This window comes from Engraulis encrasicolus, chromosome 24 (assembly GCF_034702125.1).
Source record: "Engraulis encrasicolus isolate BLACKSEA-1 chromosome 24, IST_EnEncr_1.0, whole genome shotgun sequence".
NCBI classification, from domain to species: Eukaryota; Metazoa; Chordata; class Actinopteri; order Clupeiformes; family Engraulidae; genus Engraulis; species Engraulis encrasicolus.
In genome coordinates, this window is record NC_085880.1 from 17,213,528 (window position 1) to 17,241,027 (window position 27,500).

The 27,500-nt window shown below is 44.2% G+C and overlaps 1 protein-coding gene across 1 annotated transcript in view; it reads right to left on the minus strand.

The window, feature by feature from the left end:
• eys (eyes shut homolog) overlaps nt 1-27,500 on the minus strand; it is a 364,937-nt gene that overhangs the window by 238,223 nt on the left and 99,214 nt on the right. The window contains exons 22-24 of the mRNA XM_063191194.1: nt 25,316-25,437; nt 15,009-15,130; nt 3,958-4,217 (exon numbers count right to left, since the gene is read on the minus strand). Of these exons, the coding sequence (XP_063047264.1) occupies nt 3,958-4,217; nt 15,009-15,130; nt 25,316-25,437 (504 nt within the window). The remainder of the gene's footprint in view (nt 1-3,957; nt 4,218-15,008; nt 15,131-25,315; nt 25,438-27,500) is intronic.

Genomic DNA, 27,500 nt, shown 5'->3' on the forward strand with positions numbered 1-27,500 from the left:
ACACACACACACACACACACACACACACACACACACACACACACACACACACACACACACACACACACACACACACACACACACAGTAATGTATTCTGTTGCAGCTAATTTCCCATTGCTCTGTGAAGGCATCCTTACGCTGCCTACCACTGAGAGCTATTTTTAAATTGCACACACACACGCACACGCTCACACAAACACATGCACGCAAGCACACACACACACACACACACACACACACACACACACACACACACACACACACACACACACACACACACACACACACATTCACACACTCCTTTCATTTCCTCCGCTGATACACCCACTGGTTACAACACACAGTCGCACACCCACAGGAGGAGAGAAAAAAATAAATGAAATACAGAGAAATAGTAAAGAAGAAGTAGTGTAATACCGCCTGGTCCTTCTCTCTTGCTGTAGCAAGCTGGCAAACCATCCTCATTCACACAGACCTGGGGCACAGCAGCACAATGCTGAAGCTCCGTCATGCAGAAGATGAGTTGAAATAAACGAAGGAGGAGGAGGGCTGTGTAAAATGGGAGGTTAGTTCATAACGAGTTGGTCTGCCTTCACACTGCAATTTAATTCTCATCTCTCTACCTCGGTTAAGTAATAACGACCTGTTTTTTATGTACACAATGGCAGTCATCTTGGATTTGCCACTTAATATTAAGGAAAAAATTGGAAACAGGTGCATTTGAATTTGGTGGGTCCTAGAAGTAAAAAAAAAAAACGCAGAATAGAAAATTCTATATGAAATATTCCTAAACTTACCAATGAAGCTGCACTAAATGCTGAAGCTCCGTCATGCAGAAGATGAGTTGAAATAAACGAAGGAGGAGGAGGGCTGTGTAAAATGGGAGGTTAGTTCATAACGAGTTGGTCTGCCTTCACACGGCAATTTAATTCTCATCTCTCTACCTCGGTTAAGTAATAACGACCTGTTTTTTATGTACACAATGGCAGTCATCTTGGATTTTCCACTTAATATTAAGGAAAAAATTGGAAACAAGTGAATTTGTATTCGGGGGGTCCTAGAAGTAAAAAAAAAATCTATATGAAATGTTCCTTACATATGAAACCGCACAAAATGCTGCGGGTCCAATCTGTATAAGAATAGTTACATTTATTTGATAGGGACAGACACATAACATGTAGGTTGTGTGTGTGTGTGTGTGTGGGAGGAGGGCTGTGTAAAATGGGATGTTCATAATGAGTTGGTTTTGCCTTCACATGGCAATTTAATTCTCATCTCTCTACCTCAGTTAAGTAATAACGACCTGTTTTTTCAAAGGCAGTCCCAGAGCTCCCGGATCAGATGAACGTCAAGTCTCCCCAGGGGGCCATCCGATTGGCTTATTGGCAGCTATTTGGAAATCGACAGGGAGCCAATCAGGTGACAAGTTAGCATCCTGAATGGAAATGGCCAGAGGAAAGGGCAGTTCACCATATCGCTTTTGCACACCTCGGTTCAAACGGGTGTGTTGAATCTAACCTATGGTTCAATGTAGTGAGTAAATACACCACACATTTTATTGGTAACCAGACATGCACTCAGAGTAAGTGGCGGAGGTAATTAAATGCTATTGGTAGCAATTTGATTGCTCACAACATTTCAGTTGTTGAATATTGTGAGCAATACAATTGTAAGCCCAATGGACGTTGTGCATGATATTTACTTACTAAGAGAAAGGACCAAAAACACCTCCCTGATGGTGCAGACGAGACATTGCCTGATTTCCATACACCTCAGATCTCGTACGTCACAGCGAGGGCGGAGCCTGGGTAGATGAGAGATACAGTACTTCCATTGTTTGGTGGAAGATCTCGTTTATTATACGCATTTTCCCAGCAGTCCTCATGGCATTGGGGACCACTATGTCTGTGTGTGTGTGTGTGTGTGTGTGTGTGTGTGTGTGTGTGTGTGTGTGTGTGTGTGTGTGTGTGTGTGTGTGTGTGTGTGTGTGTGTGTGTGTGTGTGTGTGTGTGTGTCTGTGTGTGTATGTGTCTGTGTGTGTATGTGTCTGTGTGTGTGTGTGTGTGTGTGTGTGTGTGTGTGTGTGTGTGTGTGTGTGTGTGTGTGTGTGTGTGTGTGTATGCAGGGTCACCCAGGCGTGGCATCAGAGTGAAAATAATATCTGTGGGTGGCTGGGGGGCTGCAATTGCAACGGATTCTTGATAAGATCCTTTCCCTCCCACACAGCAACCACACATACTGTAGTACACCACATGAGGTTGGGAGCCAAACAAAAACAAAAATGGAGGAGATATAAAAAGTGATGAGAGAGAAGAAGAAGAAGAAGAAGAAGAAGAAGAAGAGGAAGAAGAAGAAGAAGAAGAAGAAGAAGAAGAAGAAGAAGAAGAAGAAGAAGAAGAAGAAGAAGAAGAAGAAGAAGAAGAAGAAGAAGAAGAAAGCAACAAAAAGACTAGTGATGAAGGTGTGACCAGACGAGGTGAGCATCTCCAATACAAGACAGAAGGAGGAGAGAAAGAAGAGGAGGAGTGTGGAGGAGGAGGAGTGTGGAGGGAAAAGCCAGGGCCCCTATTGTTATGGCACATATTCCCCATTAATCAGAGGTGTCGCCGCCACCTCCGGTGGGTACCTGTGGCCCGCGTGATTTAATGAAATAGTTGAAACTTGTGCTGCGGCGGCGGCAGGCGGGCAGGCGGCCGGGCGGGCGAGGATTTATTTCTCTGAAGAGAAATCAGAATCAGACAAAACAACCGGCTGCCGAGGGAGAGAGACACTATTCAGCGGCCGCCACAGCCCGGCGCTCTGCGCTTGGTGCTCGGCAACCAAGCACAGGTCATTTGGACTCCGGGCTCCGCGCCCCATTGATCATTCCTTGTCTGCTGGAGCTGGGGAGACACAGGCGAGCGCACAACTGAACTGCCTCCGAGAAGAGGGGAGGCCTGGGAGAGGAGAGGAGAGAGGAGTGTGTGTGTGTGTGTGTGTGTGTGCGTGTGTGTGTATGGGAGTGCGTGTGTGTGGGAGTGCGTGCGCGCGTGTGTGCATGCACATTCACAGTGTGTGTGCAATTGCACTGTAGCACACGTTGTGGAAAATGTGGTATTTCTTTTTGTTTTTCGTCGGTGTGCAGGAGCTATGATAACCCCCTCCATGTTAACAAAACAAAGCATGCTTCTCTGGTGTGTGTGTGTGTCCCGTTGTTCTGCAGCAGTGCAGTTACGATATTGTCTACATGCTGCTGAATAGGTGGCAAGGAAAACAACATTACTATCTAGCGCTAAACAAAAGTCTTCCCGAAATAATTATCCAAAGGGGCTTCTTCTAGTATTGACTATACTTCAATTGACAAAACAGGCATTGGCAGTTTTTTTTTCCCGCAAAGGGTTAAACGTGATGCGCGGGCGGACAAGTGCACAATAAGCGCATAATCTCCTGTCCACCACAACACACCCTAATGTTAGAAAGTGTAAAAGACAAATCTCTATAATGTTTACACATACAGGACACAGTAGATCCGCTTGAGCGTATTCATGGGCGGTGGTGGTGTGGTGCGCTCCCTCTCTCTTAAGTGCTAAAGAGGATGGGATTAAGGCCTCCCACCGACTGCACTCCTCTCCTACAATACAGACGACTGAAAAGTGCTGTGGTTTAATACGAAAAAAAGGCAACCGGAGGTGTGTGTGTGTGCATGTGCGTGCTTACACGCGTGTGTGTGTGTGTGTGTGTGTGTGTGTGTGTGTGTGTGTGTGTGTGTGCTTGCTTGTGTGTGTGTGTGTGTGTGCCTCACCTGGTAGGCAGTAACAGGAGGCGGAGCTGTCGGGGTGCGGGCTGCAGTGTGTGTGTGTGTGTGTGTGTGTGTGTGTGTGTGTGTGTGTGTGTGTGTGTGTGTGTGTGTGTGTGTGTGTGTGTGTGTGTGTGTGTGTGTGTGTGTGTGTGTGTGTGTGTGTGTGCGTGCGTCTCACCTGGCAGGCATTCGCAGGAGGCGGCGCCGTCGGGCCGCGGGCGGCAGGTGGAGTTGTGGCGGCAGGGGTCGTGGCGGGGCTCGCAGGGGTCAAAGGGCGTCCCGCAGAGCGGTCCGGAGAAGAATGGGGCGCAGGTGCAGGAGAACTCGCCGGGGACGTCGGACTGGACGCAGCGCGCCCCGTTCAGGCACGGAGAGGACGCGCACTCGTTTATGTCCTGACCGCAGTCCGACCCCGTCCAGCCACGAGCACACATGCACCTGCAGCAGAAACACACACACAGACACACACACACAATGACACACACACACAAACACAAAATGATACACACACGGACACACACCCAACGCACGCACACACACACGCAAACACAACTTTTTACCTTTATTTTACCTTCATTTCACCAGGGAATTAAATGAAACTGAGATGGTTATGGAGAGTACAAGTGCACCCTGAGCAAAGTAGCAGCAATAAACAATTAACTGATTTGAGACAGACAAAAAACAAACACACACACTCAAATACATGCACACACTGACACACACACACATGCACACAAACACACAGAAACATACAGGCGTAAAAGGAGAAACGGCGACTTGAGACAGACAAAAAAAAACCCACACACATACACACATTGGGGTTTCTTCCATAGAGCTGGACAGGTGTCTGCTTTACAATAGGCTGTGAGATGACTGGTGACAAATTCAGCCTGTCCTGCTACCTCTTCTCTGGGGAATTGCAGTGTAACACATCTCGGCGGGAGAGGATGCTTCAGCCTGATGGTCTGTAACAATTGTCTAGACGACACGTGGGGCCTGTGATGGACAGTGGCCAACCACACACCGCCACAAGCAGACGCAATCTGCCACATATGTTGAACGCAATCACTCAAGAGTGTCCTCTTCACATGGCCGAGGCGGTAAAGCAGCATTCTCCTGAAGTGTCTGTAAGGCAGTGGTGGTTCCCAAACCTTTTCAGCAGAGACCCCCTTTTCGGACTTGTGAATATTGACTTGAGGTCTAGGCTATTTTTTTGGCCATTAATATTGCTAGATTTTGCCACTAATAGATTGTCGACTAATATTGCTAGAAATCCACAGGAAAGCGAGTATGACAGTAACTGTACAAGTGAATGCTGTTACAAACCAAATTATGGAATTGTGTTAGCTGTTAACCAGTGGATTTCCCATCTTTATGCAATGTCCCTTTTGTCCGCAACCCGCCTAAGATCCCGACCCCCAGCTTGGAGACCACTGCTCTAGGGGATGGCTGGAGCCTTGGTGGAGAATGATGCTATCATGTGTGGTTGAGGGGCATGGGTGCTCCCATTTACCACATGAGACTTGCATGTTTAAACACCGGGCACACACTTTCACAATCTACTGTACTGCTGCGATATATATATTTTTTTACCACAGTGCTGCCATGTACTGTAGCTTCTAAATGTTCCAAGCCATTTGCAGCTTTAATAGTTACCCACTAAGTAGAATACTTTACAGCACCAGGACGTTTGGCTATAAACCAGCGTCCACTTCTTGTTTTAAATTCTGCCGTGCTTTTATGATCCCAATTTGCCTTACAAATGTCTTGTCACTGGTGGTAACACTGTAAAGCCTGGTAAGTAATGGCACTGGCAGGCCTACCACAGATACTCTAATTCCATTTTATTCTGAGCAAAGAGGAGGGAGGAGGAAATAAGACAAGCAGCATGGCAGCTTCTCATCAAAGCAGGGTTTAATTGTTTAACAGGCATCATAGTGAAAAGACAAAGATGATCTGAGGAGAATTGTCAGCTTTGGATCATGAATGCATTGAAATCATCATAGTATGAGCTACGTATTATTAACCAAGTCATCAGTTATTTTTTGCCGGTCCATCATTCAAACATCAAACTATGACTAACTGCTTTTCCTTGGGTCATTTCACATGAAAACGCAAATTATTAACAAAATAACTTCTAGTGTGTTGAGCAGAGACCAAATGAGACTTCGCTATTCTGGGGCAGGAACAGGAGAATTGTCATTTGTGTGAGATGAAGAGCAAAGCGAATCCCAGGCACACGTTAACAGCAGTGGCAAAATCTGAGCAAAAAGTTCCCCCGTGCATAGCCGTGACTGCTCGGAGACCAGACGACTGTGTTATATCCCGGAGTGCTAGGGGACCAGGCAACGGTGTTGTATTCCGGAGTGTGAGCAAATTGTTTACTCTCCGGAGTTAGCTATTCCCTTTGAAGACGTGATTGAGGAAGACTTTAAAAGGAAGACGCAAGAGTAAGTGGCACTGGTAACACAACAGAGGGAACTAGGCTGGCAGCTTTTCACAAGACCAGCGCAGTCGTTAGCTACAGACATTTTGCCTTAATATAAAATCTATTGCAAGGATGGAGCAGGGCTTTACTGTAGTTCTTCTGAGGACAGCCACTCAAAGAAAAGTAAAAAAAAAAAAAAGCTATTGGAGGCTTTTGAAAAACACAATTTATTGCCAATGGCTGTGGTTGTCACTACATACCATGTGAATTAACCTGGATCACACAAGGAAGCCTGCTACTACATACTATACAGTAAGTTCTTGTAAGGTGTTTTGTGCACCTATCTCAGCATGGTTGCTCCACCTGCTACATATGGAAACAAACAAGTTGCTGAGTGTGGTAAAAAAAAAGCTTCTCCTGTCCTCCTGTGAGTAATATACGTACATGTATTTTGTGCGTGGTCTCCATGGAAAATAAAGTAAGCAAACTTTCACTGTAACCTAGGTGACCACATGACCAAAACTATAAAAAGAGACAATATAAACTTTGTCTATACTGTGTACGCGTCCACTGTTATAGCATGTTAAAATAAAATATTTTTGCAATACTGTTGTTTTGTGCATTCCAATTGCCAACGTAGTTGTGAGTGAAGCTTTCAAAAGTGTAAATGCAGCACAGTGAAAAGGTTACGGACACGTTGAGGTGTTACGTAATTTAACACTAGAATTTCTGCACTATCGTTTCCTCCTTATTCTCCTCAGTCTGACCTGGGTTTGTAATCTCAAGGGTTGCTCCCCTCACTCTGACCTGGGTTTTGTAATCTCTGGGGATTCTTTGCCCTTTACCCCATCATCCTGCTTTATTTCAAAATCCATTCCAACCCCTTACCCTTACCTACCTCCAAACTGAAATCAATGTGCAAGCTAGACATCACTTATTCAAGACAATTAGCCATTTTCATACGCGACCTGTAGATAATAAACATATAATTGCTACCATTTATCAAACAAGGCTGACTGCTGACATGGTGCTTACAAACAGAGGTACAACAATGCTTTAGGCAAGATGGGTGGGTATTCAAAGTCCGGTGGTTTAACTGAGTGGAATGGGTATGGAGTCAAACTTGAATCCGGTGGGGCACGCTGCAATACTATGCTATATTGCTGCTTGTGTCTGTATTATTTGTCCAACTGATCCTCAGCAAATATTTTGTTTTCTTACGCATTCTTGAGCATTTGTTCATTCATTGATGTACTGAAAATGACGAATGAAAGGAGGAAATCAACCTTTATCTTAATCAGTATTATCTTAAGTATTAGTAATACAAAAGGGAAAAACACAAAAGAAGCAGCCTTCCTCTAGACTATTCATACTCTTTTCTATTTACTAACAGACTGCCATATACAAAGACAGACGTTGCCACACAAGAATCCCACAAAATTGGGAAATACTATATAGGCTACAGTACATACAAGCCAACAAAACATAATCCCTTTCAAATGCAATTTTGGAGCAGAACTCTTGATAATCCAACAATATCTAGATGAGAAAACAGATGTTCCTCTCGCTCGAAAAATGCTTCCCAGTGCCAAAGAAGAACAGATGGATATTGGATGATTTCATCCATCTTAATGATCTTATTTTTGCTTTTTTTTCTCTCTCTCGAGTTCTCTGTTGGTATAGCCGTCCCGAGACGACTCAGAGCCTTTTCCTTTCCAACGCTGATTGAGCGTGGTGAGGCATTCGATTTTCGGTAACTTGGTATTATTCATCCAAAAGCAAACAACAACACAGACAAACAGCCAAACAAAAACAAACAGAGAAACGGAGCCTCCTTCTCCCCTTCCCTCCCTCCCTCCAAAATAACCTCCCCAAAATCTTGCTGACGCTGAGCATCCTGTCGGAGAGGTAGTATACGCCATGCCAAAGACCAAACCATGGCGAATGAATAGGGGCCGCAGCTCTGCTTGGCTTAAGCACTTTAAAGCGACTCTTTCTGCCTGGGCTGAGTCATTGTGAGATGCCTGGTGCTCGTGAGGCGGATTTCTAAACAGTTGAGGGGATTAACAGGTTAATTGCACCATTGGACTGGGGAGCATTAAATTCTAGACAGCCGAATCTAGGACACGGGAGGTTAAAGCAGTGAGCTGGGATTATGCTCTACGAGTGTATGCAAGAGCACAAGAGTGTGTGTGTGTGTGTGTGTGTGTGTGTGTGTGTGTGTGTGTGTGTGTGTGTGTGTGTGTGTGTGTGTGTGTGTGTGTGTGTGTGTGTGTGTGTGTGTGTGTGTGTGTGTGTGTGTGTGTGTGTGTGTGATAGTTTGTGTGTGCCCATGTCAGTGTGGGTGTCCATGTCAGTGTGTGTGTGTGTGTGTGCGTGCGTGCGTGCGTGCGTGCGTGCGTGCGTGCGTGCGTGTGAGTGTACATGTACTGTGCTCCACATGGTGGCAGTGATCCCACAGCCAAGACTGAGTGTGTGGTGGACACTTCTCTACCATCCCCTCTCTACTCTCTTCCCTCTCCTCTCCTCTCCCCTGATCTCTCCTCTCCTCTTCCTCCTCTCCTCTCCTCTACCATACCCTCTCTCCTCTCCTCTCCCCTACTCTCCTCTCCTCCACCATCCCCTCTCTCCTCTCCTCTCCCTGCCCTCTTCCTTGTCTCCTCTCCTCTCTCTTCCTTTTCTCCTCTCTCTACTCTCTCCTCTCTACTCTTCCTCCTCTCTTCTCTCTTCTCTTCTCATCTCTCTACTCTTTCTCTCCTCTCCTCTCCTTTCCTTTCCTCTCCTCTCCTCTCCTCTCCTCTCCTTTCCTTTCCTTTCCTTTCCTCTCCTCCCCCTACTCTCTCCTCACCTCTCTTCTTCCTTTCCTCTTCTCTCCCCTCCTCTCTCCTCTCTTCTTTCTCTCTACCCTCCTCAATTCGTATCACCTTCAGCAGATTCTTGTCCTTCGCTCCGAAAGGGTCAAATTTAGCAAGAATTGTCTGCTGGCGGCCACAGCAAGCACGATGGTCAAATCTGTGAATTTGATACACTGCAGTGAGAGTAGCGAACTCGTAATCTACACCATTTCTCTCTTGACACACCTGATAAAAAATCCCTTTCATGCCAGTTACATCAGTGTGGAGTTCAACGGCTGGCAATCGCGGGCTGGTGTGCTGGACATGATATTACCATATACATACTAGGGGTGGGTATCACCAACCACTTCCCGATACGATACACATCCCGATATAGGGGTCACGACACGATACATCGTGATATATCGCGATAAATGCGTATGGCAATATTTTAGACCTTCATTTTTTGCTTGTATTCATTTTTTTAGAAAATAGACATGAAGGACTAAATCAGGGGTGTCAAACTCATTTTGGTCCGGGGGCCGCATACAACCCATGTGGACCTCAAGCGGGCCGCATTAGTAACATCATCGCAAAAAAAAAAAAATGTAAAGCAGAGGATTAGTGTTCAGTACTATCATGTTTTAAGTGTGTTGAATATGTAGAAAGCAATGCAATACTGATAATCCTATGCAACATTTCCTTGACTTCATTCATTCATTGCCAACCGTCAATTAATTAAATATGGGACAGTTCATTTTGGCAGGGGGTCTGGTGGTTTCCCCCCAGAATTTTTTTTATTTCTTATATGTAATTTCCTGCATTTTCACGCATTCTAACATCCCATTTCCAGTTTGAGCTTGATAGGAACCAATACAAATCCAATTATATTTATCATTTGTTTACAACCAATACCGATACAATACGAATAAGAAGTATTAACATTTTATCTCTATATATGAGGTCTATAATATATGAGCTTTATCAAATGCCTGTTACAGTACAAATTCACTATTTATAATAGTGTGATGTGCACTTTACTACATATATACAGTGTAACAGAGGGACCATTGGGTTAATGTCATGCAGGTCTCGATTTTGCCCCGAGGGCCGTAATTGCGCATTTCGGTTATTTCATTTAAAAAAAAAAAAAAATTTTTTTTTTTTTTTTTTTTTTTTTACATCCGGGCCGGATGGAACCCTCTGGAGGGCCGGATGTGGCCCGCGGGCCGTATGTTTGACACCCCTGGACTAAATGTTACTTTTTTCTGTAGAGCAACAGTTACACTGTAGTGAATGTAAAAGACTGTAGGTAGGTCTGGCTGTTGCTGAGTAGCATTCAAAATTCGATTTATGCTATTAAATGAAGTATCGACACTGACACCTCCGATACGATACACGTATCGTGAAGAGGCCCGTGACGATATATCCCGATACCAATATTTTGAACACACCCCTAATACATACACAGTATGACACATGGACTTAGTGGGGCAGCCGTGGCCTAGTGGTTAGGTAGGTGGAATTAAGATCAGAGGGTTGCAGGTTCAAATCCCACCCATATAACTCTCCCTACAACTCTATCCATGGCTGAAATGCCCTTGAGCAAGGCACCTTATATCCCACATTGCTCCAGGGGCTTTAACCAACATACCCTGTAGATAAGTGTTTCCCAACCTTTTTTGTCCTGAGTACCCCCTAAGCCATTTTGTCATATGATGAGTACCCCCTCACCCTCACACATGCTCTGTTCCTCTATCCCAATGTGACTACACTCAATATATTTGCTATTATTACATTTTTCCGCGTACCCCCTGAGGTGTGCTCGCGTACCCCTAGTGGTACACGTACCCCTGGTTGGGAAACACTGCTGTAGATAACTGTACGTTGCTTTGGATAAAAGCATGAGCTAAATGTTATGTAATGCAAACAACTGGCTATACCAGGATGGTGTGATGTTACCATATGCGTGCATAGTACGATATGTGGACTTACTAGCTTTGCAGATATTCATTGGTGGAGGGATTAGGAACACTGCTAGACTAGGCTGGCACTAGAGACAGCAGTCATTAGTATATTACCGTACATTACATCACAGCAACGAAATACATACAGTATACTGAAGGGTTTGGTTTGCTCTTATGACCTTAATATGACAACAAACACCTCCCATCTGGACTAGGGTCCTTAGAAAGATAAAGGTTTTTATTGCAAATGTGATTTGCACAATTTGCACTTCACAATAAATTGTTTACAGTTTATTCAATTGCTAACAAGCGCTTACCCATACTTTGGATACTTTTTCTAAACTCTTAACACAGACTACCACCTACCAAGCACAATTGGCCAAACAGTTCATTTTCTTCTCAAAAGCACACACTGTGAAATAAACACAAAGAAATGCATTCATTGACTGCTAATTGTGTGAAAAAGGCATGTAATGTGTCAACTGTATGGCAATGGAAAGCCCTTGGTGTGCTAACTGTATAAAGAGTTTTGCAAATGTCGTTGAGGTTTGGAAAAAAGCTTGATAGCAATTGAAAAAAAACTGTAAATCTGCAGAATGTAAATTTCAGAAGTTTAATATCATATTTCAAAAGAAACTACATAACATACAGTAGCCTTTGCAGCGATGATAGTCTCTTGCAAACTAATACCAGCTATCACCCAACGACCTTGATAGACAAATGTTCTGTGTGAAAAACTGATACTGTGTAGATCTTATGAAATGACGCATAGTAGGCCTACTGTTGCTAATGTAGTAGTAATGTTAAACAGTACTGTAGCTAATTCAGTAGTAATGTAGGATAGTACTGTCACTTATTCAGTAGTAATGTAGCATAGTGCTGTCACTAATTCAGTGGGAATGTAGTATAGTACTGTTGCTAATTCAGTAGAAATTTTGCATAGTACTGTCAATAATTCAGTAGTAATGTAGCATAGTACTGTCACTAATTCAGTGGTAATGTAACATAGTACTGTAGCTAATTCAGTAGAAATTTACCATAGTACTGTCGCTAATTCAGTATAGTCTATTTAGTGCTCTTTGTAGCACATCAATCTGTTGTTTCCATGAAAATTATTTTAGGCATGATGAGATGTCAATCAGATAGTGCTTGGTCACATAAATGTCTGACACTATTTTTGACATTCCAAAGAAAGGTGACTGAATTCAATGACTGAATGACCTCGATCATGTTTGGTGTACAAACGTAATTTGACCACACTGAACTGTTAAGCGTAAATGCTATACTCTGGAGATAGGGAACATCACTATTTTGTTTCACTCATACAAATTAAAGGGGTGTATTGTGTGGTGCAAGCTAAGCATGGTGTTTTGAACTCAATTTGATCTTGATGTGGATACTTGTGGCTTATATCAATAGCTTGTCTAAATGCCATCAGCTGATAACATCTATCGGCTGATAGATGAAGACAGACAGGACACATTTAAATGCTGTCTGCAGAGTGGCTTTGTTTTTTCCCCCCCGCAGTCTTCTATCTATTTGACCTTATATCATTACTGCCGGATACTGAAACACTAGTATGGGGTTATTACTGCCGAGCACTGAAACTATAGCGTGGGGTTTCATAATATGAGGTGCTATTGTGGGGTAGTAGAGTAGCGTCAAACAGTGTGTTCACAAACGCTTATCAAAGTTTGCTGAAGGACTGGCTGAAGGTGAATACAGCTTTAATGTATATCTAAAGGTGAATACAGCTTCAATGTATATCCAAACAGCTTTAATGTATATCTAAAATCAATAGGTACGGTCAACAGCAGGGGCTTTCATGGATATACAGGTATGAGTATACGTATTTGATGTGTATCTAAAAATGAAATACCACATAGTATATCCATATAGTGTATGTACGTCTTTTACTGTTCAGCTAGTGAGAGAAATTTGGATGTGAAATCAGTTTCACATTTCACCACATTTTGTGTTCACTTGTAGTAGCTCAATTGTTCGATTTTCATTGTGATAACTCCCTTTCAACGCAGGTGAAGTATTATATATTTCAGCTGGAAACAGCAGGAAAGTGGCTGATAGTGGATGATAGGCCAATAATTTGGTATTTTCCCCCTTACTCCAATCATCAGGGCATTATGTAGCAAAAAAAAATAGAGCAGAAGAAAAATAAAATAGTACTTGTGTACGTGTTGACAAACACTCCCAACAGAAATGGCATAAAGACGGTATATTTGGGCCGAGTGTTTGGCTAGAATAATGGGATATTGCTCTTCTGCCGGTGTCAAACTAGCAGGCAACATTCAAGCTGAGCATTATCGGTTGTTACTGTCCCATTACCGCTGCCAATTTGTGGCCCTATATCTGCCTCTCTTGCTCTTGCTGTCTGTCTCCATTTTCTGTGTGTATTCTATTGCACCAGGTGTGTGTGTTTGTGCGTGCGTGTGTGTGTGTGTGTGTGTGTGTGTGTGTGTGTGTGTGTGTGTGTGTGTGTGTGTGTGTGTGTGTGTGTGTGTGTGTGTGTGTGTGTGTGTGCGTGTGCGTGTGCGTTTGTGTGTGTGTGTGAGGAGTGTCTCCCAGCTAAAGCGTCTCTATATCACTGAGAAGAGAAGTGTCTTCCTGAGAAATGTCTCCCTCAAAGCCGTCTCCCTGAAATGTCTCCCTGAAAACCGTCTCCCTGAAGATAAATGTCTCCCTGAGAAATGTCTCCCTGACAAGAGAAGTGTCTCCCTGAGAAATGAACCGTCTCCCTGAAGATAAATGTCTCCCTGAGAAATGTCTCCCTGACAAGAGAAGTGTCTCCCTGACAAGAGAAGTGTCCCCCTGAGAAATGAACCGTCGCCCTCAGAAGATAACTGTCTCCCTGAGAAATGTCTCCCTGAGAACAGAGGTGTCTCCCTGAAAAATGTCTCCCTGAGAACAGAATTGTCTCCCAGAGAAGAGAAGTGTCTCTCTGAGAAATGAACCGTCCCCCTCAGAAGGTAACTGTCTCCCTGAGAAATGTCTCCCTGAGAAATGTCTCCCTGAGAAGAGAAGTGTCTCCCAGAGAAAATGTATCCCTGCCGACACCTCTCTCTCTCTCTCCCCCGGAGAACAGTCCCCCTGCTGCCAGCCATTGATTCATCCATTTGTTTTACCTGCCAGCTGCAACTCATTATGGCCAGTTTGCTGCAGTGTGTGTGTGTGTGTATGTGTGTGTGTGTGGTTGTGAGTGTGGGTGTGTGTGTGTATGTGTGTGTGTGTGTGTGTGTGTGTGTGTGTCTGTGTGTACTGTATGTGTGTGTGTGTGTGTGTGTGTGTGTGTGTGTGTGTGTGTGTGTGTGTGTGTGTGTGTGTGTGTGTGTGTGTGTGTGTGTGTGTGTGTGTGTGTGTGTACCGCATCACCTGGGATGTCGTGACGGTCTTACCACAGTGACTAGAGCAGCAACAGAAGGTCATGGAGGGTGTCAAACACACACACACACACACACACACACACANACACACACACACACACAATCACAATCACACACACACACACACACGCACGCACGCACGCACGCACACACACACACACACACACACACACACACACACACACACACACACACACACACACACACACACACACACGCTCACTCTCTCACACACAACAAAAGTCCATCATACACTCACTATCTCACACACAGTTGATTTCCCCCTTTCATTCATCATTTCCAGTACATCAATAGCTGAACAAATGAGAATCATTAGCATTCTAAGAATGCTCAAGAAAGTAATACATTTGCTGTATTTGACACAGAAGGTAAAGAAGAGAGAGAGCGAGACAGAGAGAGATAGACAAAGAGAGATAGATAGTGAGAGAGAGAGAGAGAGAGACGGAGAGGTAGAGGGGGAAAGAGAGAGAGAGCGAGACAGATAGAAATAGACACAGAGAGAGAGAGAGAAAAGACATTGAGAGAAAGAGAGAGAGGGGGGGAGATAGAAAGAGGGAGAGAAAGAGAGAGAGAGGTCTCACCTGTAGCTGTTGAAGAGGTCGATGCAGGTGGCGTTGTTTTTGCAGGGCTGTGAGGCGCACTCGTCCACCTCCTCTTGGCAGTGATCCCCTCCCCAACCTGGGGCACACACACACTGGTAACCCTGCACACAACACACAGGAAACAGGTCAGACTACATGATTCTTTTCAGATAGTTTTGGTCTTTTTTACTTTATTGAAGACAGGATACTTAGCATGAGAGGTGGACAGATCGCAAATGCGGAGAGAGACGGGGAGTTGAACCCGGGTCAGCCGTAAGGCAGACGAGTGCCCTACCGTCAGGCCACGGTAGGGCGGCGTTTTTTATTTTCATGATAATCACTAAAAGCAAAAGTGTTTCTTTTGTTTTACCTGGCCTCTGCACAATTATTTTTTACCTGACAAAATACCTTGACAAAAAAAACACATCTCCGCTGCAAGAAGAGCACACCTGATGATTCTCTGGAACATTCTCCACTTGGCTTCGCTGAACTTACAGTCAGAAAAAGAAGGTTTCAAGAACGACAAGAAATACAGTTACAGCAATGCTGCCTGTCGGTGTGTGAAGGAACGAAGCAGCCAAAAAAAAGAGGATTTAGCATAAAAATTCATCCATCCCCCCTCTTCGAATGAATGTTATGTTCCTTCCACCCACATCCTGCCGGAGCTTCTTATCTTTTTGCTTCTCTTTAACGCATTCACCAGATGCGCTGTCATGCAGCGTTATTATACAGTCTTCCCTTCCACAACCACCCACCTTGTGTCAAAACATTCGAGATGGGAGTTTTTGAGACGCAGCCTTCGTCTCTGGCCATGTTGTTGCTGCTGGGAGTGTAGTAGCGTAGCGTATCTGCATGCATGTATTGCACAAGGCCAGAGTCTTGATGTGCAACGTGCATGGAGCACTTGGCTTTAAACAATGACTTTGACATGGCACAGAGTCAAACATTCTAGCACAGACATGATCTGTTTTTTTTTATTTTTTTTATTTTATTTTACTTTATTTCATTTTAAACACCACTAACCGTGGAAAGGAAAAATTAGATGTAGTCTTAACTTCATGACTCCTGTTCTCACTGAGCGGATTCCACATGATGCATAATTTTCATTTTCAAAAAATTAACACATCACTAGATCATCATGAGAAATCATCCCTATTTTCTGTTAACAAATTTAGATCTTAAATGTCAAATACTCTGCACCTGATAATGTGACAAGTAATTCTCTTCTCAATTGGTCACTCACACGAGATTGACCAATTACATTTGAATGCGCTATTATGCAAGCAATGTATTTATGTTGGCTACACATGCTAGTGAATATCCCTTTTAAAATAATATTCTTCACTATCTACATTAGAGTAGAAAAGAAAAAAAAACTCTGAAAAATTGAAATGTTCTAATGTAATAATTACAAGTGCTATGTTTGGAAACATAAGTGGTTTCCATGAATAGCTGAACTACTGCACCCGACTTGAGTGTTTAATACAATCAGCTGATTCAGCAAGCTAGATCACATTTGTGGCAACAGGGTTTTGATTTTCTGAGCCCAGGATTGCTACCTCTTATCTGCTTAAAAGGTATTGCTTTGTATTTTCTTCACGTTTTATTCAGCTAATACCTCCTGTGTCTCTTCTGCCCCAAATCCCCTGGCCGTCCTCCAGAGAACTCCTGGAATCCAATAGTGTTGCAGCAGTACAGGCAGTCGGCAATATGGAAGGACTCTACCGTTTAAAGAAAAACAAACTGAAGTTTTATAAAAAGCCCTGAGAGTAGGGGTGAGCTGCCTATCCTGCGCTCCATGGATCAAATACAAAAATTGTTTTGGATAAACTTGTCTGCTTTAAAAAAAACAAAAAAAACAAACATAAACAAATATCCACCTGCACTGCTGAGGGGACCTTTCCCGCCATGGGCCACCTTCGACAAAGCAGCCTCTCAGTGCCTCTCAGCTGCAATCACCACACTGTACTGCATTCTGGCAAAAACAAGACCCAGCGTTGCCAAAAAGGATTTCTGGGAGTCAGTCTTGAATAAGGCACAATGGAACACTGGGCACCATGTATCATTTTTCACTTTTGGAATGTGACCGTGCAGGTCTCTCTCACTCTCTCTCTTTCTCTCTCTCTCTCTCTCTCTCTCTCTCTCTCTCTCTCTCTCTCCTTCTTCCACTCGGCTAAGAAAAGTCAGTGGCTAGGCTGGGCCGGGCGTCCTCCAGTTTGTCATTAAAATCTTCATTATGATAATTAATCATGGAGGATGAGATGAATGGTTTGTTGTCTATTAGTTTCCATGGCGCAGGTTTTAATTGAACTTTCCCTTTGCATACAAATTGGCGTGGGGGTCGGGCGGTCAAGGGGTGTTGAGGATTCTTCATCATGAACGTGCTGTCTAAAAAGGTCCCGAGTCCCCACTGCGCCGGCCCCAATGCATGCTAATCCCCACCCCCCTGTAGACCAGGTGTGTGTGTGTGGGGGGGGTGTCTGTGGGTGTACGTGTCTGTGTGTGTGTGTGTGCGGGGGGGGTCTGTAGGTGTACGTGTCCATGTGTACGTGTATGTGTATGTGTATGTGCATGAGTCTGTGTGTGCGTGTGTATGTGTGCATGTGTGTGTGTGTGTGTGTGTGTGTGTGTGTGCATGCGTCTGTGTGTGTGTGTGTGTGTGTGTGTGTGTGTGTGTGTGTGTGTGTGTGTGTGTGTGTGTGTGTGTGTGTGTGTGTGTGTGTGTGTGTGGATCTGTACGTGTCCGTGTGTATGTGCACACGCGTGTATGTGTGTGTGTGTAGTTGTGTAGGTGTGGGGTGTAAGGAGGTAGCTGTTAAACTTTGTCTGATATAATTTGTACACTGCGGGGCCTTATTCATGCACGGGAGAAAGTAATGCAGACATGGTGGCTGATGAATGAGACGGCACCAGGAGGGAGCGATTGTTCACCCCTGGCTGTGGAGAGCATAATCTCATTTCTGCAGCTAAATCATCTGCAGGGACCACACGGCTCCCCCGGCACACCGCCCCAACACCCCCCACCCACCACCACCTCCCCCCATCCCCCCTACCCCTGGCTCCGTGGGGGTATTTTTGAATTAAAGGCAGGCGAAAAGGCGAGGAAGAGGGGGGGGGCAGTTGTAAACAAGATATGTACTCCTGGCTGTGAGCGAGGTTTCTGTTGGGGTTGAGTTCTGCTGTGGAGATAGCTGGAGAGGCTGAAACTCCAGCCACTTTAGGTGAAACCGACGCGACGACATACCCAAAAGATAAGAAGAACAGAGCACCACTGTAGAGAGCTTTGCAGCAAACAAGATGTTTTTTTCTCTCCCAACATTTCTGTTTAAGGACACAAGACTTCTGATTCCACGCAGCAATCTAAAATAGCACATGGCTGTGTGCTGTAAGTGTGAGGGACACCAATTCGCTCTGTGCGGTAATGCTGCAAAAGTGAATACAGTGCTACTACCCACATGGAGTGGATAATCTTGGCCAGTGGCGGAGCAATTGCACACAGGGCCTCAGGGCAAAACACTGATAGGGCGCCCCATCCAGCCAGCCAGCCAAGGCCATAATATGGCCCCCACCACCAATATGGGAGGGCCCTGGGCCTAGGGGCGGATGCCCTGTTTGCCCCGCCTATAGCTACGCCCCTGATCTTGGCACAGACTGTCGAGTTTTCAGCGTGATTTCTCGCTTTTGCTTTTTTTTCTTCTTTTTTTTAAGCAAGTGCTGCACAACACCTGCTGGTTCAAATGTCATGGTACTTGGTGGAAAGGTCAGAAAGTAGTTAAGGGAGAAGAGCTAACTGAAAATTCTTTCCTGAAAGAAATGTGCTCACTTTGTGCACCATAAAATACTGATTTAACCTTTGAAATGATTAAAGCGATATTTCAAGTGATTCCATGTTTTAATATTTTTATATGGATTTGGAAAAGGACTGCTTTCAGAAACTATCTAAACAACTAATAAAGTGGTTATTTTTTTCACGTCATCACATTCATATGACATTATAGTCGGAAAAAGTAGTGGCTATATTTAAATGACCTGTTAGTGGTCTCGGTAACACTTTATTTTAGGGATACATCTATTTAGCACTAATACATACAATGTTAATGCCTGCATAAGTAACTTGTAAGGCATATACTAAGCAAACACTAAGGCCTACTAGGTCCTTACTACGGTTAAATTGGTAATAAATCCCATATTGTGCATGAACAAGACATTTCTGAATACATGCCTAACAAATGTTTGATTTTGCTTTGTAAATGCCTCACAAGTTACTTATACAGGCACATTGTATGTATTAGTGCTAATAAGTGAGTTCGCAATTACTAGTGCGCCTGCGTGAAATTGACCTAGCAACGCAAAACGGTAGATAAACAAATGCGTGGATACCAGATCCTGCCTTCCCAAAGCGGTAGGACACTGAGCTGCACACCAGTAAACGAGGTAAATAAATGTCATAATTTGTGGATTTCGTAGTGGGGTAAAAGTGGTGCTTTCTGTAGATTTTAGAATGATTGCATTGCGATTCATGGGCGCCGCCATTGTGCACTGTCGCCATTGCTGAAGTGTGCCGTTCTCCGTTATGCCATCTATAGTTGCTGCGCTTATCAATTCTGGTGACTGAGACCATCAAAATGACAGCCTGAATTAAGTTTTGAATAAAGTTTCATGGATAGACGATGACAGACAGTGGCCACAGGTGATTAATGAAGCTATATCATGAACTGGTAGAATAAATTAATGAAACATTCAATTTAAGAAGGACATAGCTATGTGTGGGCTAACTGGCATCTCTTCAAAACGAGTTTGTTAATGAATTCTGGTTTCACTTAAAAAGTTCAAAAATGTCTTGTTTTCAACCCCAAGACCCTCCTTGATCTACCAGCGAAATGTAGAGTAATTTGGGGTTGTTAAATGGTTGTGTGAATTGTTTGTTGTCAACATTACATATTCGGATTTAGCTAGCAACCCGGATGGTTAGCCTTCTGTTAGTTACCAGACATCTCTCCAAAACGAGTAGGTTATTAAATTCTGGTTTCACATACAAAGTTCAAAAATGTCTTGATTTCAACCTCAAGACCCTCCTTGATCCACCAGCAAAATTTTGAGTAATTTGGGGTTGTTAAATGGTTGTGTGACTTGTTTGTTGTCAACATTACATATTCGGATTTAGCTAGCAACCGGATGATTAGTCTTCTGTTAGTTACCAGACATCTCTCCAAAACAAGTTCGTTATTAAATTCTGGTTTCACTTAAAAAGTTCAAAAATGTCTTGTTTTCAACCCCAATATCCTCCTTGATTTACCAGCGAAATTTTGAGTAATTTGGGGTTGTTAAATGGTTGTGTGAATTGTTTGTAGTCAACACTACATACACGGATTTAGCTAGCAACCCGGATAGTTAGCATTCTGTTAGTTACCAGACATCTCTCCAAAACAAGTTCGTTAATTAATTCTGGTTTCACTTAAAACGTTCAAAAATGTCTTGTTTTCAACCCCAAGACCATCCTTGACCTACCAGCGAAATGTTGAGTAATTTGGGGTTGTTAAATGGTTGTGTGAATTGTTTGTTGTCAACATTACATGCTCGGAGTAACCCGGCTAGATAAAATATCATGCGCGTTTAAATGTATCCCGGGGCAACGCTGTTTTGTTTATCTCTCAAAATGGCGAATGCATTTCGCGCCGGTAATTGCGAACTCACTTATAGATGTATCCCTAAAATTAAGTGTTACCGTGGTCTCTAACAGTCCACGTATAAAGAACATGCCCATGACTGGCACTGTACTGTATGTCTCCACTCCTTTATACATCACACACACACACACACACACACACACACACACACACACACACACACACACACACACACCACACACACACACACACACACACACACACACACACACACACACACACACACACACACACACACACACACACACACACACCAGACCGGACCTGAGCAGACCAGACATCATCCCATGAGCCCATTCATTGAATTAGGACATTTGCACAATGCACACAGTACCGTATGCCACGTGATGTATATAGTGTCGGGGCGAGATGCATTAGACACGTCCACCGCAAGTCATCAGCGGCAGGCTCATAATGGGATACGAAAACACTGGTGTCGGTGTATAAATATTAGTCCTGCCGAGAAGCACATTTACAAGAGGTACAGTGAAGCATGAAATAGGAAGTGCTTTGACACATGTTATTAGGCGGGAGAGAGGCATGTGGAGACGCATACCAAACATAATTAATACAGATGGGATTGCCAATGTGCTGGGCGCGCACATCAGGACGCCCATCTCTCCCGTGGCTAAGGTTAAGCACAGCACTTAAGGCTAGATACTTTTATTATCGCTTTACTATTACTACTGTGGGGGCTATTGTTATTTTCAATCGTTACCGCAAATCAAATCGTATTTACGGTAATGGGAAATGAAAGCAAATGAGAGGTTATTTATGTATATGTAGCTGCTAGCATGGAGTGATTAGCCTGCCTTAGCTATGGCTGTTGCACTGGCTCAATTATTTTTGCTGCAATTGTATGCATGGCAGGGCGGGCCGGATCGTCAAGGGGACGTCATATCAGCAGCAAGTAGGACTGCTGAAAATGTAGTGACACAGAAGTGAATAACTGGTAGGCTACACAGAAGTGAAATAAATCTATCCATTATGTGTATAGATGTTTTCTTGTTACCAAAGATGAATCGTTTCTCTTCTTTTGAATGGGCTGCACTTACAGTGTACGTTTTCAATGTTAGTGAAAAAACAGGAAGCTTAGAAATCCTATAGTACATAGCCTTGCCTGTTGGCTAGTTCAGTTCAGTGGTTTGTACATTAGCTCCCAGGTCTGCCTCCATTAGGATGCAATGACTGCAAACGATTCCCAATGGAGCATGGACACACCCCTGTCCATTTACACGAATGAATGAGGGGGCAATTACACTTAAACACAAGTGCACGCTAGAAACACTGCACTTGACTTCTTTTCACGCTAGAAACATTGCACTTGATGTCTTTGCATGCTAGAAACACTGTACATGGCTTGTGAGAAATCTGCACCTCTGCCTTCACAATCAAAAAAGGCAAGTCATTATGAAATGAAAGCCGAATAATAAAAGTATAAGTCAAATATATACTTTTTTAAACAGCGTAAAACAAAAAAAATCATCATGCTTATAACATCGGATCTAAGGCAGCACCCTTGTTATCGCCTCAGTGCACATTTCATTTGTTTTTCCGCTAATGCAACAAGAGAGATAGCAAGCACTTGTAGGATAACAATTCACATTAAGGCAGGGAGGATCGATCAGACAGGTAGAATACAAAGGCTAGGCTACCATTAGTGGCCTTCTCCTCCTCCTCTCTCTCTTTCTATCCCTCTCTTTATCTCTTCCATTCTTCATCCTCTCTCTCTCTCTCTCTCTCTCTATTTTCTTTCTTTCTTCCATTCTCTCTTTACATCTTTCTCTCTTCATCTCCAGCCCACCCTCTCTCGCTCTCTCTCCCTCTCTCTCTCTCTCTCTCTCTCTCTCTCTCTCTCTCTCTCTCTCTCTCTCTCTCTCCATCTATTTTCATGGTGTCATGTGGGATTGTGTGAGCAGCCGTGTGACAGAATCAGATTTGTCATGCAGAGAGATAAAGGTCAATCTAATTCCCCGACTGTATCAAACTGATGTAATAACACACTGTCTTGAGCTCTACCTGTGTGTGTGTGTGTGTGTGTGTGTGTGTGTGTGTGTGTGTGTGTGTGTGTGTGTGTGTGTGTGTGTGTGTGTGTGTGTGTGTGTGTGTGTGTGTGCGTGTGCGTGTGAGTGTGAGTGTGCGTGTGTGTGTAAGCATATGTGTGTGTGTGTCTGTGCGAGTGTGTGTGTGTGCGCGTGCGCGTGTGTGTGTATGTTGTGGCCTATAAAGCCATGTGGTGCGGATCTCCATAAAGTAGTCATTGGGCGTCAGTACATCATGGCAGTCCATTTACAAGTCAGACAAGTCGTTTTAAAACTGAGTGGTTCTACGCCGACGTGGCTACAACAATTTCTCGGCGCAAAACTTATTTGAGTGTTTAAGCACCGTGTGACAGCACCGAGCTTGTTTAAACATTTATCAAGACATTGAGGTGGCGGCGCCACGCCACTGGGTACCACTGCTCTTATGCTAAACCAGTGTTCATGCTTCTGACGCGGCCCATGGAATACTGTGAAGTGATAGTGAAAGCCCACCTGGGAAACTCCAACTCCCATTGTCATTGTGACACAGCACTCCACAGCACACAAGTATTTACTACACACTATGCACAACAAAATTGCATTTTAAGCCTCACCCGTGCAAGGGGTCAGCCCTCAATGGCGCCCCAAGGGAGCAGTGCGGTGGGTCGCTACCATGCTCAGGGTACCTAAGTCATGGAGGAGGATGGGGGAGAGCATTGGTTAATTACTCCCCCCACCAACTTGGCGGATCGGGAGTCTATTCGGCAACCGTTTTGGGCTACAAGTCTGACACTCTAGCCACTTACCCATGACTGTCCACGGCATATACCAGGCCTCACTGTACTGTTACAGTGCCGCTGCTCAAAATCAATAATGTCTGCTGATGCCTTATTACAATGCAGACCATCTCATGGTGTGCTGTGGTAAGTAACAATGAGTTGAGCCATTCAACATTAGATCACATTTCATACAAGAGCAAACAGAGTGGACTGCTGCTATGACCTAATGGTGTTGATCTTATGATTTGAAGGTCGCAAATTCATGTCCTGTACCAGAAGAAGAAAATAAGTGAATAGTTATCCATATGCATTATGCTAAACATCTCAGTACAACACCTTCACTGAGCGTTAGTTCAGTTATTCTTTGTATTTTTTTTTTTTTAATTTCCAACGCTATGCTCCCCGCCTCGTGCTTCGTGCATCTTCGTTAAACTTCGTGAGCTTGCATGATGGTCTGGAAATCTTAGACGAGCCTTTTTTTTATAAAAAGGGTCCTAAGTTCCCCAGTCCCATACAAAGACCGGGGAACATAGGACCTGGGGAACATAGGAAACGGGGAACATAGGTATGCTCCCAAACAAAGACGCGTAAAAGAAGAAGGGAAAATCCGCACACTGTTGCTGCTCACCGATTTATTAAACACATTTTGATGTCAAGCGGTCCTCGTCAGGGACCCCTTAGCGAAGACCGTTTGACGTCGAAACGTTATGTTTAATGAATCGGTGAGCAGTAACAGTTTGCAGATTTTTCCTTTGCTAATGCCTTGCTCAAATGTAAGCAATCTTGTAAAATGGTAAGCATGAGAGGATCAAAGGGAGGTTGCATTCACCTTACGACCACACACAAGTGTGAGCGGTGCTTCAAAAGCTTCAACTGCCCCAATCAGTTAAAAAGAGCTCAGCCCCTTGTAGTACTGACACTGCTTTTTCCGAGTGAAATTCAACTAATATCCAAAACAAAAAACAAAACAAAAAAAAATCACTGCTGTTCTTCAGATGCCCTGAAACCTGAAGCAAAGGCTTTTGAATAATTCAGAGGAAAATGAAAGACAAACAATTTCCGCACACCCACTGGTTTGTTGTGGAGAGAATGTGTATGAATCCTAACATCTTGTTTATAATTTACAGGCAGAGGGGGATGCCCTGTGTTCACAAGAGGCAAGAAAAAGCTGAGAGTCTGCAAAAGAAGAGGGGGGAAAAATGAAAAAAATGAAAATAAGAAAAGAAAAATAGAGGAGATATATACTGAATATAAAAAGAGGAGTGAATATAAAGCCAAGACAGACAATAGGGTAGCTTTAGACTTGGGGAGAACAGGAATAACCACATGGGGAGGTAGGCTCATATTTAGCACCATGTCATAGCAGCCTCATTTCACTGCTGATGTGTGTGGCTCTTACAAAGAGATCTAATAAAACAGAGAACAGAGGCTCAGTCTGTCTCTGTCCCCCTCTCTTTTTCCCTGTCTCTCTCTTTCTCTCTGTCTCTTATTTCTCCCTCCATCTCTCTTTCTCTCTTTCTTTCTTTCTCTCTCTCTCTCTCTCTCTCTCTCTCTCTCTCTCTCTCTCTCTCTCTCTCTCTCTCTCTCTCTCTCTCTCTCTCACTCTATCTCTCTCCCCCCCCCTCTCTCTAGCAAAGAAAGAAAAGAAAGCAAGTCTCGGCCAATAGAGGATAATTAATTGAGCTCCCTTCATGAGTTGTCAGGGACTGGCGGGGAGGAACTTTTGATGTGCTGCCTGTCACACCGCTTTCTTCTTCTTCTGTGTTTCAGCAGTACTGGGTGATCGTCCTGGCAACCAGGGAGCCTTTCCCTATACTCACCATGTGCAGGTCCACGCACGTTGCGTTGTTGGCGCACATGTTGCCGACGCAGTCGTCAATACCCAGCTCGCACCTGACGCCAGCGTAGCCAGGGTTGCAGAGGCAGAAGAAACCGTCAACCACTGGGGGAAAAAAAGGAGAAAAAAAAGAGAAGAAATCAGCAAACAGTTATTTATATAAAGGAGACAGCTACACTTAAGCATATGCGCTAAGAAATGAGAAAAACGCTCCATCCTAATCCCTCCTGTCTGTGTTATGGATGTCTTTATGTAAAAACGTTCTTATCCCGTTTTATCAAACAGCTGAGAAGGCGGCTAGGAGGGATGAGAAGCATTCGCGAAACCCGAAGACATATAATCCTTTAAAGACTCAGATCGGGGCGAGCAATAAACATGGGACAAATTGGATGGACTCGTCTCACAGTGCTATTCTGAGGAGAATGAGAGGAATTACAACACAAGCTGCCGTACAGTGGATGGAGGAGACCTTTGTGCAAATACGGATCAATCCGCAAGTCTTGTGAGCGAGACCATTACAAAGAGGGGAGAGTGAAAGGCCCCTTTCCAACGCTCTTTTACCCTTCAAGAGCCCATTATATCCTCCTCAGCTTCACCACCTTGTGTGCAGTGTTGCCAGATTGGGCTGTTTCCCGCCCAATTGGGCTGCTTAGGGTGGCTGAGTGCAGGTAAAAATCTTGGCATTTAGCAGAAAAACCCGCCCAAATTTTTGCTATAGATATCAATGGAATTGGGCGGGATTTTTGTGCTTCTAGGCGGGTTTTGAGCTGGAAATCATCAGCCTTATCTGGCAACCTTGCTTGTGTGTGTTGTTCTGGCGTTAGCTTTCTCTCTCGCTCCCTCGCTCTCTCTGTCCACACCAAAGAGTCATTCAGGGATGTATTGCGTGCACATCAGGGAAAAGGACAAAAAAGCCCAGCTCAATACTACCTCTTCCTTTCTTGCTTGTAATCTTTCTCCTTTTTCCCCCCTCTCTCTGTTCATCACTCTCACTTTCTTCCAATTCTCTCTTTCTTTCGTGGAAATGCTACACGTGAGGAGAACTCAAGACGCATCAGAATTTTCCCAGCGAAAAATGAAAAGGAAAAGAAGGAAAGAAAAAAAATCTCAGTTCATTGTTCTTAATAAATACTGTAATGACGCTCAATAGAAATACATTTCTCCACAGTCGAACCCACCCCAACCCATTCTCCTCTGCTTCTACCCTGTCCCCTGTACACAACAGTGGTACACAGTCAGCCCTGTGACAGTGGTAATTGCGGTTCTTACAGCAGAGTGAATTTATTACGGAACCAGTGCGGCTCCCTAGATTCTCCATTATCCTTAAGATTTACCATGTAATCTATGCTGTCACTCTGTCTGTGTGCGCGGCGGCGCGCGTATCCACTATTACTCTCATTAAATGCACTAGGTCCTGGGTGGCAGAGGTATTAGTCTTCCTGTGGGCTGGCTGTGCACTGGTGGGGGGTGGGGGAGGAGGAGGTGGGGGCAACTACCCCCGCAGAGACTGCCCAGCCCAGTGCTGAGACCCAGCCATCCCCCCAGGAAGCCCGCAGCCAGATGTAGGGAAGGGGGAGGCGGGGAGACGGGGGGGGACGACACAGCAGGAGGTGGTAAGATAGAGATATCTGTGCATAAAAGGACAGGGAGAGAGAGAGAGAGAGAGAGAGAGAGAGAGAGAGAGAGAGAGAGAGAGAGAGAGATGGCGAGAGAGAGACAGATCAAGAGACAAAGAGACAGAGAGACAGAGCGATAGAAATGTGTCAGACAGAGGTACTGTATGGAAGCTCATAGACGCAGTATAACTAATACAGAATTTGTTATATCTATTTTTTTCTAATCGTCATTAGTCTTATTTCCACATATACCATACAAGGAGAGAGTCTGTCAGTGGCTTGTGACATCATTGCCATTATACACTGGAAAATGAAAGGACAGTAGCAGCAGTTGTTATGGACAGAGAGTGATGAAAGTCCTCTTGAAGTCAAGAGAGCACTTTATGCAGGAAAAATAAGGTCCAGCGTACAGCAAGTGAGCTACACATTCCAGCGGAAGCTCATCTTCCCCGTGGTGTTGTGCTGTACACACACTATTTCATCTTTAATAGGAAGCTCGCACCCAATCCATAACATTATGCTAGCTCTCATGTTGGCATATTTCCATATGAA